This window comes from Chelonia mydas, chromosome 1, assembly GCF_015237465.2.
Source record: "Chelonia mydas isolate rCheMyd1 chromosome 1, rCheMyd1.pri.v2, whole genome shotgun sequence".
NCBI lineage: Eukaryota > Metazoa > Chordata > Testudines > Cheloniidae > Chelonia > Chelonia mydas.
In genome coordinates this window covers 208,056,332-208,069,355 of record NC_057849.1, presented here as the reverse complement: position 1 = coordinate 208,069,355, position 13,024 = coordinate 208,056,332, and the positions used below count along the sequence as shown (strand labels likewise).

At 45.8% G+C, this 13,024-nt stretch overlaps 1 protein-coding gene across 3 annotated transcripts in view; it reads right to left on the bottom strand.

Annotated features, from left to right (window-relative positions):
• Positions 1-13,024, bottom strand: part of LOC102933139 (antigen WC1.1) — a 64,098-nt gene that overhangs the window by 9,382 nt on the left and 41,692 nt on the right. For all 3 annotated transcript variants that reach the window (XM_037911434.2, XM_043544357.1, XM_043544412.1), the window contains 8 exons: positions 9,766-10,080; positions 8,973-9,287; positions 5,600-5,662; positions 5,199-5,513; positions 4,817-4,852; positions 4,312-4,449; positions 3,360-3,440; positions 245-328 (listed from right to left, as the gene is read on the bottom strand). In XM_037911434.2, the coding sequence (XP_037767362.1) occupies positions 245-328; positions 3,360-3,440; positions 4,312-4,449; positions 4,817-4,852; positions 5,199-5,513; positions 5,600-5,662; positions 8,973-9,287; positions 9,766-10,080 (1,347 nt within the window). The remainder of the gene's footprint in view (positions 1-244; positions 329-3,359; positions 3,441-4,311; positions 4,450-4,816; positions 4,853-5,198; positions 5,514-5,599; positions 5,663-8,972; positions 9,288-9,765; positions 10,081-13,024) is intronic.

The window sequence follows — 13,024 nt, the reverse complement described above, 5'->3', positions numbered from 1 at the left end:
GTGGGGGAGGGTACCATGAACTGCACACAGGAAGAGCCAGGATTTGATCACATATTTCCATCACAGGGTTCATCAGAAATCTTTGAAAGTCTGGTTAAATCTGATCCCATCAGAAGGGATACAATCAGTGCTGGGCCATGAAATCGAGTGCGGGAAATGACAGCCTTTACAGAAAATGCTGTGGAAATTAAATTCTCCACCCAGATTTGAGTCTTTGTCTTTGTATGCCACCTTACCCCATTACCTTGTTCTGATCCAGAATCGTTTTCCCCCTTACTGTCCCCGGTGTAATACTGCAGCTTCGTCACTGAATCCTCTGCATAGGAGACTGGAAAGACAACAAATGAGATGTTATCAAAGTGAGAGCAGCTAAACTGACCGCTGGCTGATGCACTCGGGTCCTAGAGCAGGATTTACAGCATCCGTATATTCCAGGCATACCCAAACCAAGGCTCTTCTACAGTTGAAGTGCAACCCGTGAAGAAACTACGGTCTAACACAAGTTGTGGTTAAAATTAATATTAACACCAATTTTTTAAAAAAGCTATACAAATCAGTGAAAGAATTTCAAAATTGGTTTTCTCTCCTACTGAGTGAACCCGATAGTGTGAGAGTGAGATTCACAGAAAGAGCAGCTCTCACTCATATGTGCATTATGTCCTGAAATTGCATCATTCTGTATTCAAAAGTTGTGCTGCGTTGACCTCGGGTGTTTGTGATCTCCCTGCATTCTGCAGAATACAGGCTGTGTTTACTGTTCATATGTCACATTTGAATAGTTTTAGATTTAAGTTTTAACCCTATGTTAATTTCGTGGATAACAATGACATCTTCAGATTGTAAGAAACACAAGTATGAAGAAGAAAACCAAAGTTTTAAGTCAGATTGGGAGGAAGATTTTGATTCACTATTAAAGGTGGCAAACCCCTGGGCCTTATCCGCACTGCATGCTCGCTCATTACAAAGCAAGCAACTTGAAAAGTCATTATGAAACGAATCACAGTAAATTTTCATCTAAATACCTTTCTGAATCAGAATTAAGGAAAAACAAGCTAGCCACATTAAAAATACACCTAAACAGTCAGCAGACACTACTTTCAGCTTTCAGTAAAGAAACTGACACAACGACCAAAGCTAGTTTTGTTATTTCATGAAATAGTGCACATGCTCGCTTGTGTGAATCCCCATATAGTGCAAATGATTGGTTAGTGGTTTTACATAGCTATGTTTTAAGTAAAATAATTGGTTAAGGTATAGATAAGAGAAATCCTTATTTTAATTACATAATGAGGGTCAAAAGACAAGCTTGTTGGAACTTAACTCTAGGATACAGCTCAAGACCAAAGCTGCTAGGACTTTTTAACCCTGCAGGACAAGACTGTGCAGAAGCCAGAGCACAAACAACACGACCCTGACTGGCCATCAGGAGACGTCCGTCTGTTTTATTGGGAGTGGTGAGCATAAGATGCTTGGTGTGTGTATTTTGTTGATTTGTTGCTAATTGTTAATAAATACTTGTACATGTTTAAGGATATTTACTGTGTCCTGAATCCATCCGGAATGGGTGTTAGCCCTGAGCCAACGGAGGGGTAGAGTCTTGAGCCCACGGAAGGATAAAGTTGGGTCCCTTATGCCCTGAGCACCCACGAGGGAGGGTAGGGGCGGAGTCATAAATTGTACAGGTAACACCACTTCTTAAAGAAAAATACTCCCTCTCCCTGTCCTGAATATAGGGGGAAGGGTAGCAATCTTTATTATGAAGTAGCATAAAATCTCTCCTTGGCAGCTGTACTGGATTGCCTTACTTGTAAAGGGTTAAGCAGTTCAAATAACCTAGCTGGCACCTGACCAGAAGGACCAATAAGAAAAGAAGATACTTTCAAATCCGATGAAGTGAGCTGTAGCTCATGAAAGCTTATGCTCAAATAAATTTGTTAGTCTCTAAGGTGCCACAAGTACTCCTTTTCTTTTTGAGGATACAGACTAACACGGCTGCTACTCTGAAACCTGTCAAATCTAGGGGGGAAGGATTTGTTTGTTGTTCTGTATGTTGTTCCCTCTCCGGATGGAGGGAGAAGCCAAGCAGGTACAATATCTTCTGAAACATATACCTGGAATAATCCATCTAAAACCACAGAAACTGTAAGTAGTACAAGGAAATGCGTTAGGTTATTTCTTGTTTTGGCTTGTGAATTTCCCTATGCTACAGAGGTAGTTTCATTCCTGTTTTTGTAACTGTGAAGATGACCCCAGAAGGGAATCCTCTGTGTTTTCAATCTTTTTATTACCCTATAAAGCTACCTTCCATCCTGATTTTGCAGGTGTGATTCTTTTACTTTTTTCTTTATAATAAAAGTTCTTCTTTTAAGAACCTGATTGATTTCAGGGTCCTAAAGACAAAGGGTCTGGTTGAGCTCACTTTGCTAAGGCAACTGGTTGGTATTTTAGTCTCAAGCCTCCCCAGGAAAGGGAGTGAAGGGGATTGGGGGATATATGGCGAGGGGATAGGGATTCCAAGTGACCCTTCCCTGAATTTTTGTGTAAATTACTTGGTGGTGGCAGTAACATACCATCTAAGGACAAGGAAAGAAATTTGTGCCTTGGAGAAGTTTTAACCTAAGATGGTAGAATATAATCTTAGGGGGTCTTTCTTGCAGGTCTCCACATCTTTACCCCAGAGTTCAGAGTGGAGAGGGGGGACCCTGACACCCCCACCTTGTTGACACCCCCACCTTGCTCCAGCAGTTTTCAAATGATGCTGTAGCCTGGCCCCAGAGACAGTCACTTTCCTGACCCACAATTAGTTACACTCCAAGGCTACGGGATGGGCAGATGGGACTGGCTGCCCTGAGAATGGGGTCTAGCAGAGTCTGCTGGGGAGGAGGCTCACCTAACCAGATGCAGATTACTGTTTTGTGGGGCCCTGGGCCAGAGCAAGTGGGAGCCCCTCCCCACCCTTTCTATCAGTAGTCCCCTGCCTCTGCCCCTGGCGCTCCTGCTGAGAAGCGGGGTCAGGTTGTGGGGGCTTCCCCCTCTCCCTGGCAGGAGTGCCACGCAGGCATATGGAGTTAGGCAAACTCTGCACCTGATCCCATTCCCCGGCAGGAGAGGCAGGCAAAGCAGGTCGTGGTGTGGCAGCACTGATTTTTCCAGGGCCCCGCAATTGTCCGGGGACCCTGGGCACAGGCCCCGTTGGCCTAGTGGCTAATCTGTCACTGCACCTACATGAGTTCAATAACTGGTCTCTTCACAGGCCCAACGCCCACAGCAGTCCAGGGTTCACAGAGCTGGTGGCTGAGGATATCTAGCTGTGGGTCATGGTCTCAAGATGGAAAGTTCAGTAGGAATGAGACACACACCTGAGTGACCCAATATCTGCTTCTCTCCCATCAGGTTATAATCAATCTCCTCATACACGGGATCTGAGGGTCTTGTGGCACCTGAAAAAAAAGGACAGTGTTTGCATAGGGTCATAGAAACTATAGATAGGAAACCCTATTAGATCATCCAGTCCTGTGCCCTGGGGCCAGTCCAGGACTGATCCCTACAGCACATTCCTAATGCTCTGTCCAGTCTACATTTGAAAGGCGATGGAGACCATGTCCCTTTCCACAACGATCCTTTGAAGATAGTTCCCACGGGCTAGTTCACCGTCACAAGTCTCTCCTCATATTTAGCCTAAAATTTTCCCATTGTACATTAATCTCATTAATCTTTGTTATTCTCCCTGGTATCACCTGAAATAATTTCTCTCCCAAACTGATGTTTACAGCTATGAGCAAAATAGCACTTACATATATATACTTAGTACTTCTACACATGCTGCCTAGGGACTGTGTGGGCATTAACTAGCAAATGTTTTTGCACTTTTTAAAAAATGAAAAGTGCCAAATATTGGAATTGTCTTTGATTTTTTGGCCATTATCACCCAAGCTCTTTTCCAGCATTTCTTCTTCCTCAAACCCTCCCTCCTACTGAGTCTCTCTGTTCAGTGTCCTCCCTCACATGCACTTTCTTGTACTTTCCCAAATGTGATCTCTATTTTTTGCCAATATTTACAGTCTTTCTAATTCCCTATTTATTATTTCTTGTCACCACTGCTCTCAAATGCCCCCAGCTTAGTGTCATCTGAAAGTGTTATTGCTCTCCTGGTCATTTCTACAGCCAGATCATCAATGACAATATTAAATAAGACAGGACTTAGCATAGACCTGATGTCCCCTCACAGTTCTGCCAATGCCCCTCTCCACACCTGCAGCTCCCCCTGCTATTGCAGAGACATTTCAGACAGTGACACTAATCAGGACCCACCTCTGTGCTGTGCCCTGGCCCTTTGCACCTGCGCACCCAGAATGATTAACAGCAGGCAGAGAAGGACCCCCAGGATACTGCAGACGACAACAGGCACCGTGACTCTCCCACTGTCGGTCAGAGGATGGCGTGGGGGAGCTGGGTGGAAATGAACATACAACAGGGAGAGATTATTTTGTGAGAGCCAGGGGGGCCCAGAGGAGCTCACCAGTGTCTTATTGAACCACCTAGGAAGCAGGGTAATGGCCTGGGACCCAGTCTGTACACCATGGGGCCAGCTCACAGGCTGCTGTTTAAATCATGGGCCCTGCCCTGGGGGCTAGAACCAATAGACAGGAATTGTCCTGCTCAGCACAGCCTGCAGCTCCCACCCGGGTGTCATTCACCCTTAGATTTCACACTCTGTGTAAAGAAGCTCATTTTCTCAGGCTGGAGGTTCCAGCTCATTCCCCTGTGAGCCTGGCAGTAGGTAAATTTAACCCTTGCTGGGAAGAGAATGTGTTACCTGTTGTAGCCGGTGAAGCTGTTGTCTCTGTCATGCCTGCAAGGGGAAAAGGAAGGAGAGTTGGAGTGTGGAGTGAGGGGGTGATGACATGCTGTTACGTGATTGTTCCTCTGAGTCCCCATGTGCTCTGTACATCACCTACATTTCACCCATGATATATTCCCCAGAGCAGCACAGGCTTAGCAGCTTAGCCTGTGCTGGATAAAGGAAGCAACGTGGTCTGATGCCCTAGCACTTTAGAATAAAAAAAAGTCCCAACACATCCTGTCTTTTAAGGAAAAAGGAGGCCTGGTCTGTGAGCAGGAATGGGGACCCAGCTGCTGTGACACCTGCTCCCCCTTAAAAATTATATAATAAAGCAGAAACATCTCCTGTCACTCACCTGAGCAATTCACTGCAGCATCTTCCTTATGACCACAGTTACTCTCACCCCAGGGCTTGCCAAGACAGTCCCAGAGAGATGACTCTGTCCCTCTGCAGTTCAACGTCTCCACCCAGATGGGACCAGTCCCCTCACCGAATGCAGCCTCGCCCGGGGCAGATACAGCAGATCCACAGCCCAGTTGTTTACACACAACGTTAGCATCCACCATGTCCCAGGAGTCATCACAAACTGTTCCCCAGGAGCCACGGTACCAAACCTCCACTCTCCCCGAGCATCTGTCCTCTCCTCCCACGACACGTAACTTCTCCCGGTCTGGAAATACAGAAACCTCACATGTTACTGGGACAGTTGGGAATGTCCTTAGGGACTGAGGAGGAGACACAGAGAGGCAGAGATACCTGTGCAGTCCGTAGAGTTCGGGCATTCAGCAAGTGGATTCTGAGATGGTTTCCCTTTCCCACCTATGGAGATAAAACACTGAGGTGACTGGACTGGGCAGCATGTGTGCTGCAGGATACAGTAGGGTTTATTGGTATTCCAAACCCCAATACCAGCTCTTTATAAAATGGCCAAAAGCTAACATCTGGTAATTTGGGTAATTAGCTCTTCTAGTGTTTCTCTGGACTTTGAAATCTTTGATCAGTTCCCAGCTGGCATGCACGTGTCTTTATGTGACTGGCAGGACAGTATATCTAAGGGTTTGTCTACACTTGAAATGCTACAATGGCACAGCTGCACCACTTCAGACTAGACACGACCTATGCCGGAGGGAGGGTTCTCAGTGTAGGTAATACGCATCCCTGACCTAGTGCTGTTTACATGGCATTTAGGTTGGCTTAATGACATCGCTCAGGGGTGTGGATTTCCCCCGGCACAAATTAGCAGGGTCGACTTAATTTTCTAGTGTAGACCAGGCTGGAATCTACTCCATCTCCCCACTCAGACAACATCCCTGAATCCCCTGCACAGTGACTGGAATGTAAACAGACACATGAACTGAAACGCACCTTCATCACTGCAGGAACCAATAGAAGAGGAATATTAATACTGAGAACGAGCTATGTAGGAGTTGCAGGTCTGTACCTTCCCACACTGAGAGGCCGTATATTGACACTGGTTATGGCACTAGACTAGGACTTAAAAGACCTGTGTTTTATCTTTGTCTCTGCCTTCAATCTGTTGTGTGATCTTGGCCAAGTTAATTCATCTCCATGTCCCTCTGCATCTCCTCCCACCTGCCTTGTCTGTCTCGGCTGTAAACTCCATATGGCTGTGCCTCTCTCAGTCAGTGTTTTTACAGTGCCTGGTGCATTGAGGCCTTGGGGACTTTAGGTGTTACAGTAATATAAATAATGCTTCAGACACGGATCTATCAATGGACTTCACAGCCCAGACCTCAGATTGTTATTCCCAGGAAGATTTTTAACCATAAAGGCACACTATTGATGTTCTTTAGTCTACTCCTGGGGGAATTCTGCACCAAAATGTTAAAAATTCTGTGCACAATATTTTAAAATTCTGCAAATTTTATTTGTCAAAATAACACTATATAATCATGCCAGTTTCAATTATTTTGGTAATTTATTTCAAAATACCTGTCAGCAAGTATGTCTGTAACAATACAGACACAGACAAAAATTCCCCAGGAGTAGAGAGTTAAAGAAACCCCTATGACAACCCAGTTCCTGTTTCTCTGCCCCCTCGCCTCCCTCAGAGATCAGCTGGGAGGCCAGAGACCCACAACCCTTCCCATACCGTGGCCAGCGGCAGCCCTCCCGCAGCCAATACACCCGAACCCCCTCCCACCCAGAGTCCAGAGCCCTGGGCCCCCTGGTCCAGATTCCTGCACCTTCCCACTCCTGGAGCCCAGCCGCGGCACCCCCCCTTTGCCAAGAAACCTGCTCCCTCCCCCCCAGAGCTCAGTCATGCCCCCCCCAGCCCAGACACCTGCCCCCTACCCCTCAGAGCCAAGGGATCAAGAGGAAGAAACAGTCTCATGCTGGGTCCCCAGCTTGTGTGGAGTTTCCTGCATGCCACCGTCTCCTTCCCTCAGGGTGTGCTGGGAACTGCAGCTGTTGGGAACTCTCTAGCTTCCTCCCCCTCCTCCCAGAAGTGTCTTCTATGTGCGAGCTGGGCTCTGCTGGGTCCAGCGGCCCCTAGTGGTGACCAGCAGCACTGCAGCCCATTTCTGTGGGGGGAAAGGCAATTCTGTACACATAACATTAATTTCTGCCAAATTCTGCATTGCGCAGTGGTGCAGAATTTCCCCAGGAGTATTTAGTGGATAACTCTTACTGGGTCTCACTATGGGACTGATCCAATACCCATGGAAATCAACAGGTAAAAAAGGTGGTCTTGAGGTTAAGGCATTGGCGTAGAACACAAGTGGTTCGCAGCCAGTTCCTGGTTATACTACAGACTCCTTGAGACAGTTTTTATATCTGTTCTCTATCTATAAAATGGGGATAATAATGCTTTCTGGAAAGCAGTGTTCTTGTTTGGCTGACACTTGAGTTTGCCATAGTAGACAGCAGGATTCTGATCCCAGTTTTTGCAGCTCTGAAGTGGAGTATGAAACACTGCTTACTAACAATGGCAGTGAAGGGCTTTATTTGTTAATAGTGTTTATGTACCTACATAAGGAGAAGATTTCTGAGAGCAGAAAGCTTTTTAATCTAGTACACAAAAGCCTAACACGATCCAGTGGCTGCAAGGTGAAGCTAAATAAATTCAGACTGGCAATAAAGAACAGTTTATTTAACTGTCACCGTAATTAACCATTGAAACATTTTACCAAGGGCTGTGGTGGCTTCTCCATTACTTGAAGTATTTAATTCAAGATGGGAGGTTTTTCTAAAAGACATGCTGTAGCTAAACCAGAATGTATAGGCTAGATCAGTGGTTCCCAAACTGGGGTTCGTGAACCCATGGGGGTTTGCAGAACATTACAGGGGCTTTGCCAGAAAAATTTCACTAACGGCGGCCAGAGGACCCTGGGCATTGGAGGCAGCAGGTGGGACAGCCGGAGCCCCAGGGAGATTGGGGCCAGGCAGTTGGGGCTCGCAGCCTGAGCCCTGCCCCCATCAGCAGGGGAGCCAGCCCCCTGAACCCCAGTGCTCTGAGCGGGGCTGGCAGCCGGAGCCCCAGGGAGAGTAGGGCCGGGCAGTTGGGGCTGGCAGCCCGAGACCCGGCGGTCAGCGGGACCTGCAGCTCGAGCTCAGTGGAGCTCAGTTGACTGGGGCGGTCAACGGGGTGCAGCAGCAGAGCCCCACGCAGTGCAGAGTGCGGAGGAAATTTCAACTTAAATCCCTAGAAATATTCATTTTTAGGAGGGGATTCACGAGATTTCACAATTTAGTGAAAGGGATTCGCGGGCTGTTAACGTTTGGGAACCACTGGGCTATGCAGGAATTACTGGTTAATATTCTATGGCCTGCCATATTAGATTATTTTAACAGGCTCTTCAGACCTTAAAATCTATGATTTGATTACTTCACTGGGTGTTGGATTAGGTCATAACTGATCATGCTGTATAATGTGTATTTTTTAATAATTGATTTCCATGTTTGTTATTAACAGACTACATTCCTATCTCTATAACCTCAGAAACTGAAAATAAGTTTGTGCCATTGCTGAGTATGTTAAAAGAATATAACTATGAATTTCATAAAATATAGTGAAAATATAAAATACCATAATTATATCAAAACCTGTCAGTGAGTTAGACTTGTGGTTTGACTGTTTATATAGTATAAATAGTTTACTATTTACCTGCACAAAAGATGTGGGTTTCTTGTCTTCTGGTACTACATGACTGCTGATTCCATGGGTCTGACGGGCATTGCCACAGGGAGCTGTGCTGCTTATTGCACTGAATGCCATCCACCCAGGTGGGGCCAGAGCCGCTTCCATGTGTAAATTCCTTCAAAAGTGTCCCTTTGTCTCCACAGTCCAAGTGTTTGCATATAAGTGCCCTGGTGACTGCATCCATAGGACTGTTGCAAACACTGCCCCATGTCCCATTGTAGAAAACTTCCAGCCGCCCAGCACAGGCACTGCCACTCACCAGTCTCAGATCCATGAGCCCTAGAAGGAAACGCAGAAGTTGGCTGTGACATTTTCTGATTCTGAAACACTGTGGTTTGAAGGCTGAATCCCTAAGATCGCTAACAAACCTGCACATTCTTCTACAGAAGCAAGATTCATTTCTCAAGTCAGAGAGACTTTTCTGGAGACCAGTGACAGACATATTAACAATGGAATTGTTATTTAAAAGACAGCATTCACCAATAGTTACACACAATGGTACCCAAGATTCAGAATTTAATACATGTTCTAAAGCTAAGGTAATAATACAATATTTCCACTACCCCTTGATATTAACTGTTGTCAATGTAGACTTTTTAATGGTGACCATTGCAGGTGGATAGGTCAGGAAGAAAGACAGACAGGGAAATGGAAAGGGAGATAAACTTTCTGTTATCCTCATCTCTCTCCCCAAACACCCATATACTTCATTAAATTCCCAAGTAACCAAACTCACGAGATCATTCACAGAACAGACCTGAGCAGAGAACTCCTGCATCCTCTTTGTGTCTGCAGTTGTGCTGGCCCCAGCCCCGGGAAGGACACTCCCAGAGATCAGATTCGTTCCCAGAGCAGTTCACATCATCCAGCCAGATCTGCCCGGATCCTTCCCCATAATGAGCAGAGACAGTTGCATTGATGGCGCGTCCACATCCCAGTTGTTTGCAAACAACATTGGAGTCTGGTAGGTCCCAGGAATCATCACAGACTGTTCCCCAAGTACCATTGTAATAAATCTCCACTCTCCCAGCACAGCGACCTGGCCCATTCACCAGCCGGATCCGCCTGCTCCCTACAAGGATGAATCCCAGTGGGTAATATGTAATATAATGATAACTGGACAGCTTCCATGCAAACCAATGATGCTGCTCCAATGGCTGAAATATTGAAATGCTTTTAAAAGTCTGTCTTTAACATGAAACATAAAGAGAAGAAGTCTGCAGAGTTAGAAAGTGATTAAGGCATGGTAAAGAGATCTTAAAAGTGCATAAGGGAATAAGGCTTAATCCTGAATGCTTGACTTACCTAGGAGAAAGAACTAGCTGAGAATTTGTGGATTTGCAGAATCAGTCGTGCCTTCAAAACTCAAATCTTTTCAAACATGTATTTGAAAATAAGTTTAGAGGGCATTCAAGGAATTATTAGCTCACAGGTTTGCTTAAGTACTAATAATTATGTTTGTAAGTGCTGAAGAATTGGGAGGTACTAGAAGCTTATAGGAAAGCAAATATGGCACCAATTTATTTTAACAATTATGTAAGAAAGACAAGTGATCCTGATTACTACTGTCCTGTAATTCATATTCCTATCCTGAATCCAATGTAACCATAAGCCATTAGCAGCTGAAATTTACAAACAGGTCATGCTAAGTACCTTATACTGCTTTTTAATAGCTATCACATCAATGGATGATAAGAATACAATAGATGTAATAACTCTGCATTTTAGTAAAGCATTTGATAAAGTTTCTCACAAAATCAAGCTTTCAGCATTCAGCATTCTGACTTAGATATGATTTTGGCTAGGATGTGATCAGCTACAGGGATGAACACAAAATATAATGATAAAATGGCAATATGTTATATATAGCAAAAGTCTCAGATTATACAAAACTGGGAGAGACTATGAACACTGAAAAGTGTGAAATCATAAGCAAAAATATAAAGCCCCATTATATACCATTAACTTCTAAATATAAATCCACACTAAAGTCAAAAGAGAATTGTGCTTACATCCTGATGACACTATATGGCAGGGGTGGCCAAACTGTGGCTCACAAGCCACATGTGGCTCTTTTACCATTAAGTTATGGCTCGCAAGCTCCCTCCATCCCCACTTCTCTGCCTACCACACCCGGGGTGGTGTGGGGCTGGGGGGAGCTCGGGACCTCTGCCTTGCAGTGTGGTGGTGGGGTAGGAGCTTCTGTCCAGCAGGGAGGAGGGTCTCAGGACTTCAGTCCTATGGGGTGCACCTGCCGAGGCTTGGGGCTTCAGCAGGAATGGGACTGAAGCCCCGAGCCCTGGCTCCTGGCAGGTGTGCTCCGGCTCTTGAACTTCTGAAGACTGTCGTATGTGGCTCGGCGGGCCAGTAAGTTTGGCCAGCCCTGCAATATGGCCCTTGGGTGAGGAAATCAAAATGAGATTCAGTTCAGGAAAATGGAAGTGAATATGTCTGGTAAAAAATAATATGAAACACATATAATCATTGGGATCAGCTGAGAAGGAGCAAAAGTTAAAGAGACCTAGTGGCAAGAAAGGTAAATAGAATAGATATGAGACTGCAATCATGGGCAACAAGTATCGAAGACAGGGGGAAGCTGTGCCTCCCCACACAGCCTAGCCCACGATCCGCCCCCAGGCCAGGCCCTCTCCTGTGGTACACAGTGCACTGCACTGTCTGGCCCAGGCTGGCTGGGGCTGGCTGGCCTGCCTCCCGCAGAGATTCAGAGTGGCTGGTGCTGGGGCTGTGCTACCCAGCGCACTGGGGCTGGGGGCACTGCAGCCACACAGCCTGACACTCTGGGGCTGGCTGCCTGATGCACAGGGGTTGGAGGTGGCCCAGCTGCCTGAAGCACTGGTGCTGGGGCCTCGCCCCCCGGGCCCTTGTGCTAGGGCTGGGGGCCACGGTGGGGTGCTTTGGGCTCCTGGGGGGGGGGAAGAAGAAGAGTAGGGGCAAGGCCTTAGGCACAAGGGGAGGGAGAAAGGGGGGCACAAGGGGAGGGGCGGGGCCTTGGGCACAAGGAGAGAGGCTGGGGGCTAGCCTCCCCCAAAGGCCGGGTCACCGGCCACCCATTCGTGCAATGTGATAAAACTACAAGAAACTAAGCTGTCTACTCTAGGCTGGATGCATAGAGGCATCATATTGGAGAGCTGGGAGAGGACAGTGGTTCCCAGTATGGTTCTCAGAAGAACTAGATGAATTTTTCAGACAGAAACATTTTCCATCCGAAAATGATGATTTGACAAAATTGCAACAATTGTGTTGATTTTTTCAAAGTTTTAGATCAAAGTATCAAAACGTATTGTTTCAATAATGCTGAAATGTTTAATTTCTGCTTTATCATTTCTACATTTATGTTATATTATGTCATATTACAATTATAATAAACATAAAAGTCAAGGCAATGGGGTCAAAACAAAATGTTGTTTCAATTTTTCTGAAACAAAATTTTGGAATTTTTGCTTGTGTGAAATTTCAAATTTTAATTTTAATTTGGAGGGAAAAATCAAAATTTTCCCAGTTTCCTGTGGAATGGGAATTCTGGTTTCTGACCCACTCGAGTTCTGAGGAGCACCCCTACCTGATCCTGCTCCCTTGACACCATGAGGGGAAAATATGAAACAATCTAATGTGTCTTTAGAAATCTGTTTAATCTACTTTGGGAGAGCAAATACCATTTGCATTAACCACAAATGTAAGTTATTGTGTGGTGTCATTACAGGGCAGAGTTAAGGTTGTCTATTTCCAGGGATCTACTACCACTCAGGACAGGGCTCTCATCACTGGGCTATGAGACATCCTGATGTGGGTCTCTCTCCCATTGACATTGTTCCACTTTAATTAAATAAATATAATTGGGCAGAGAAAGAATCATTCTATTGCCTAGAGTGCTCATCCTAGAGGCAGGAGATCTCTGTTCAAATCCCTCCTCCTTATCAGGGAAAGAGGGGACTTTCCACATCCTAGGTGAGTGTGTTAACCACTGGGATAAAAGTGACACTCCTTCTTTCTATTTC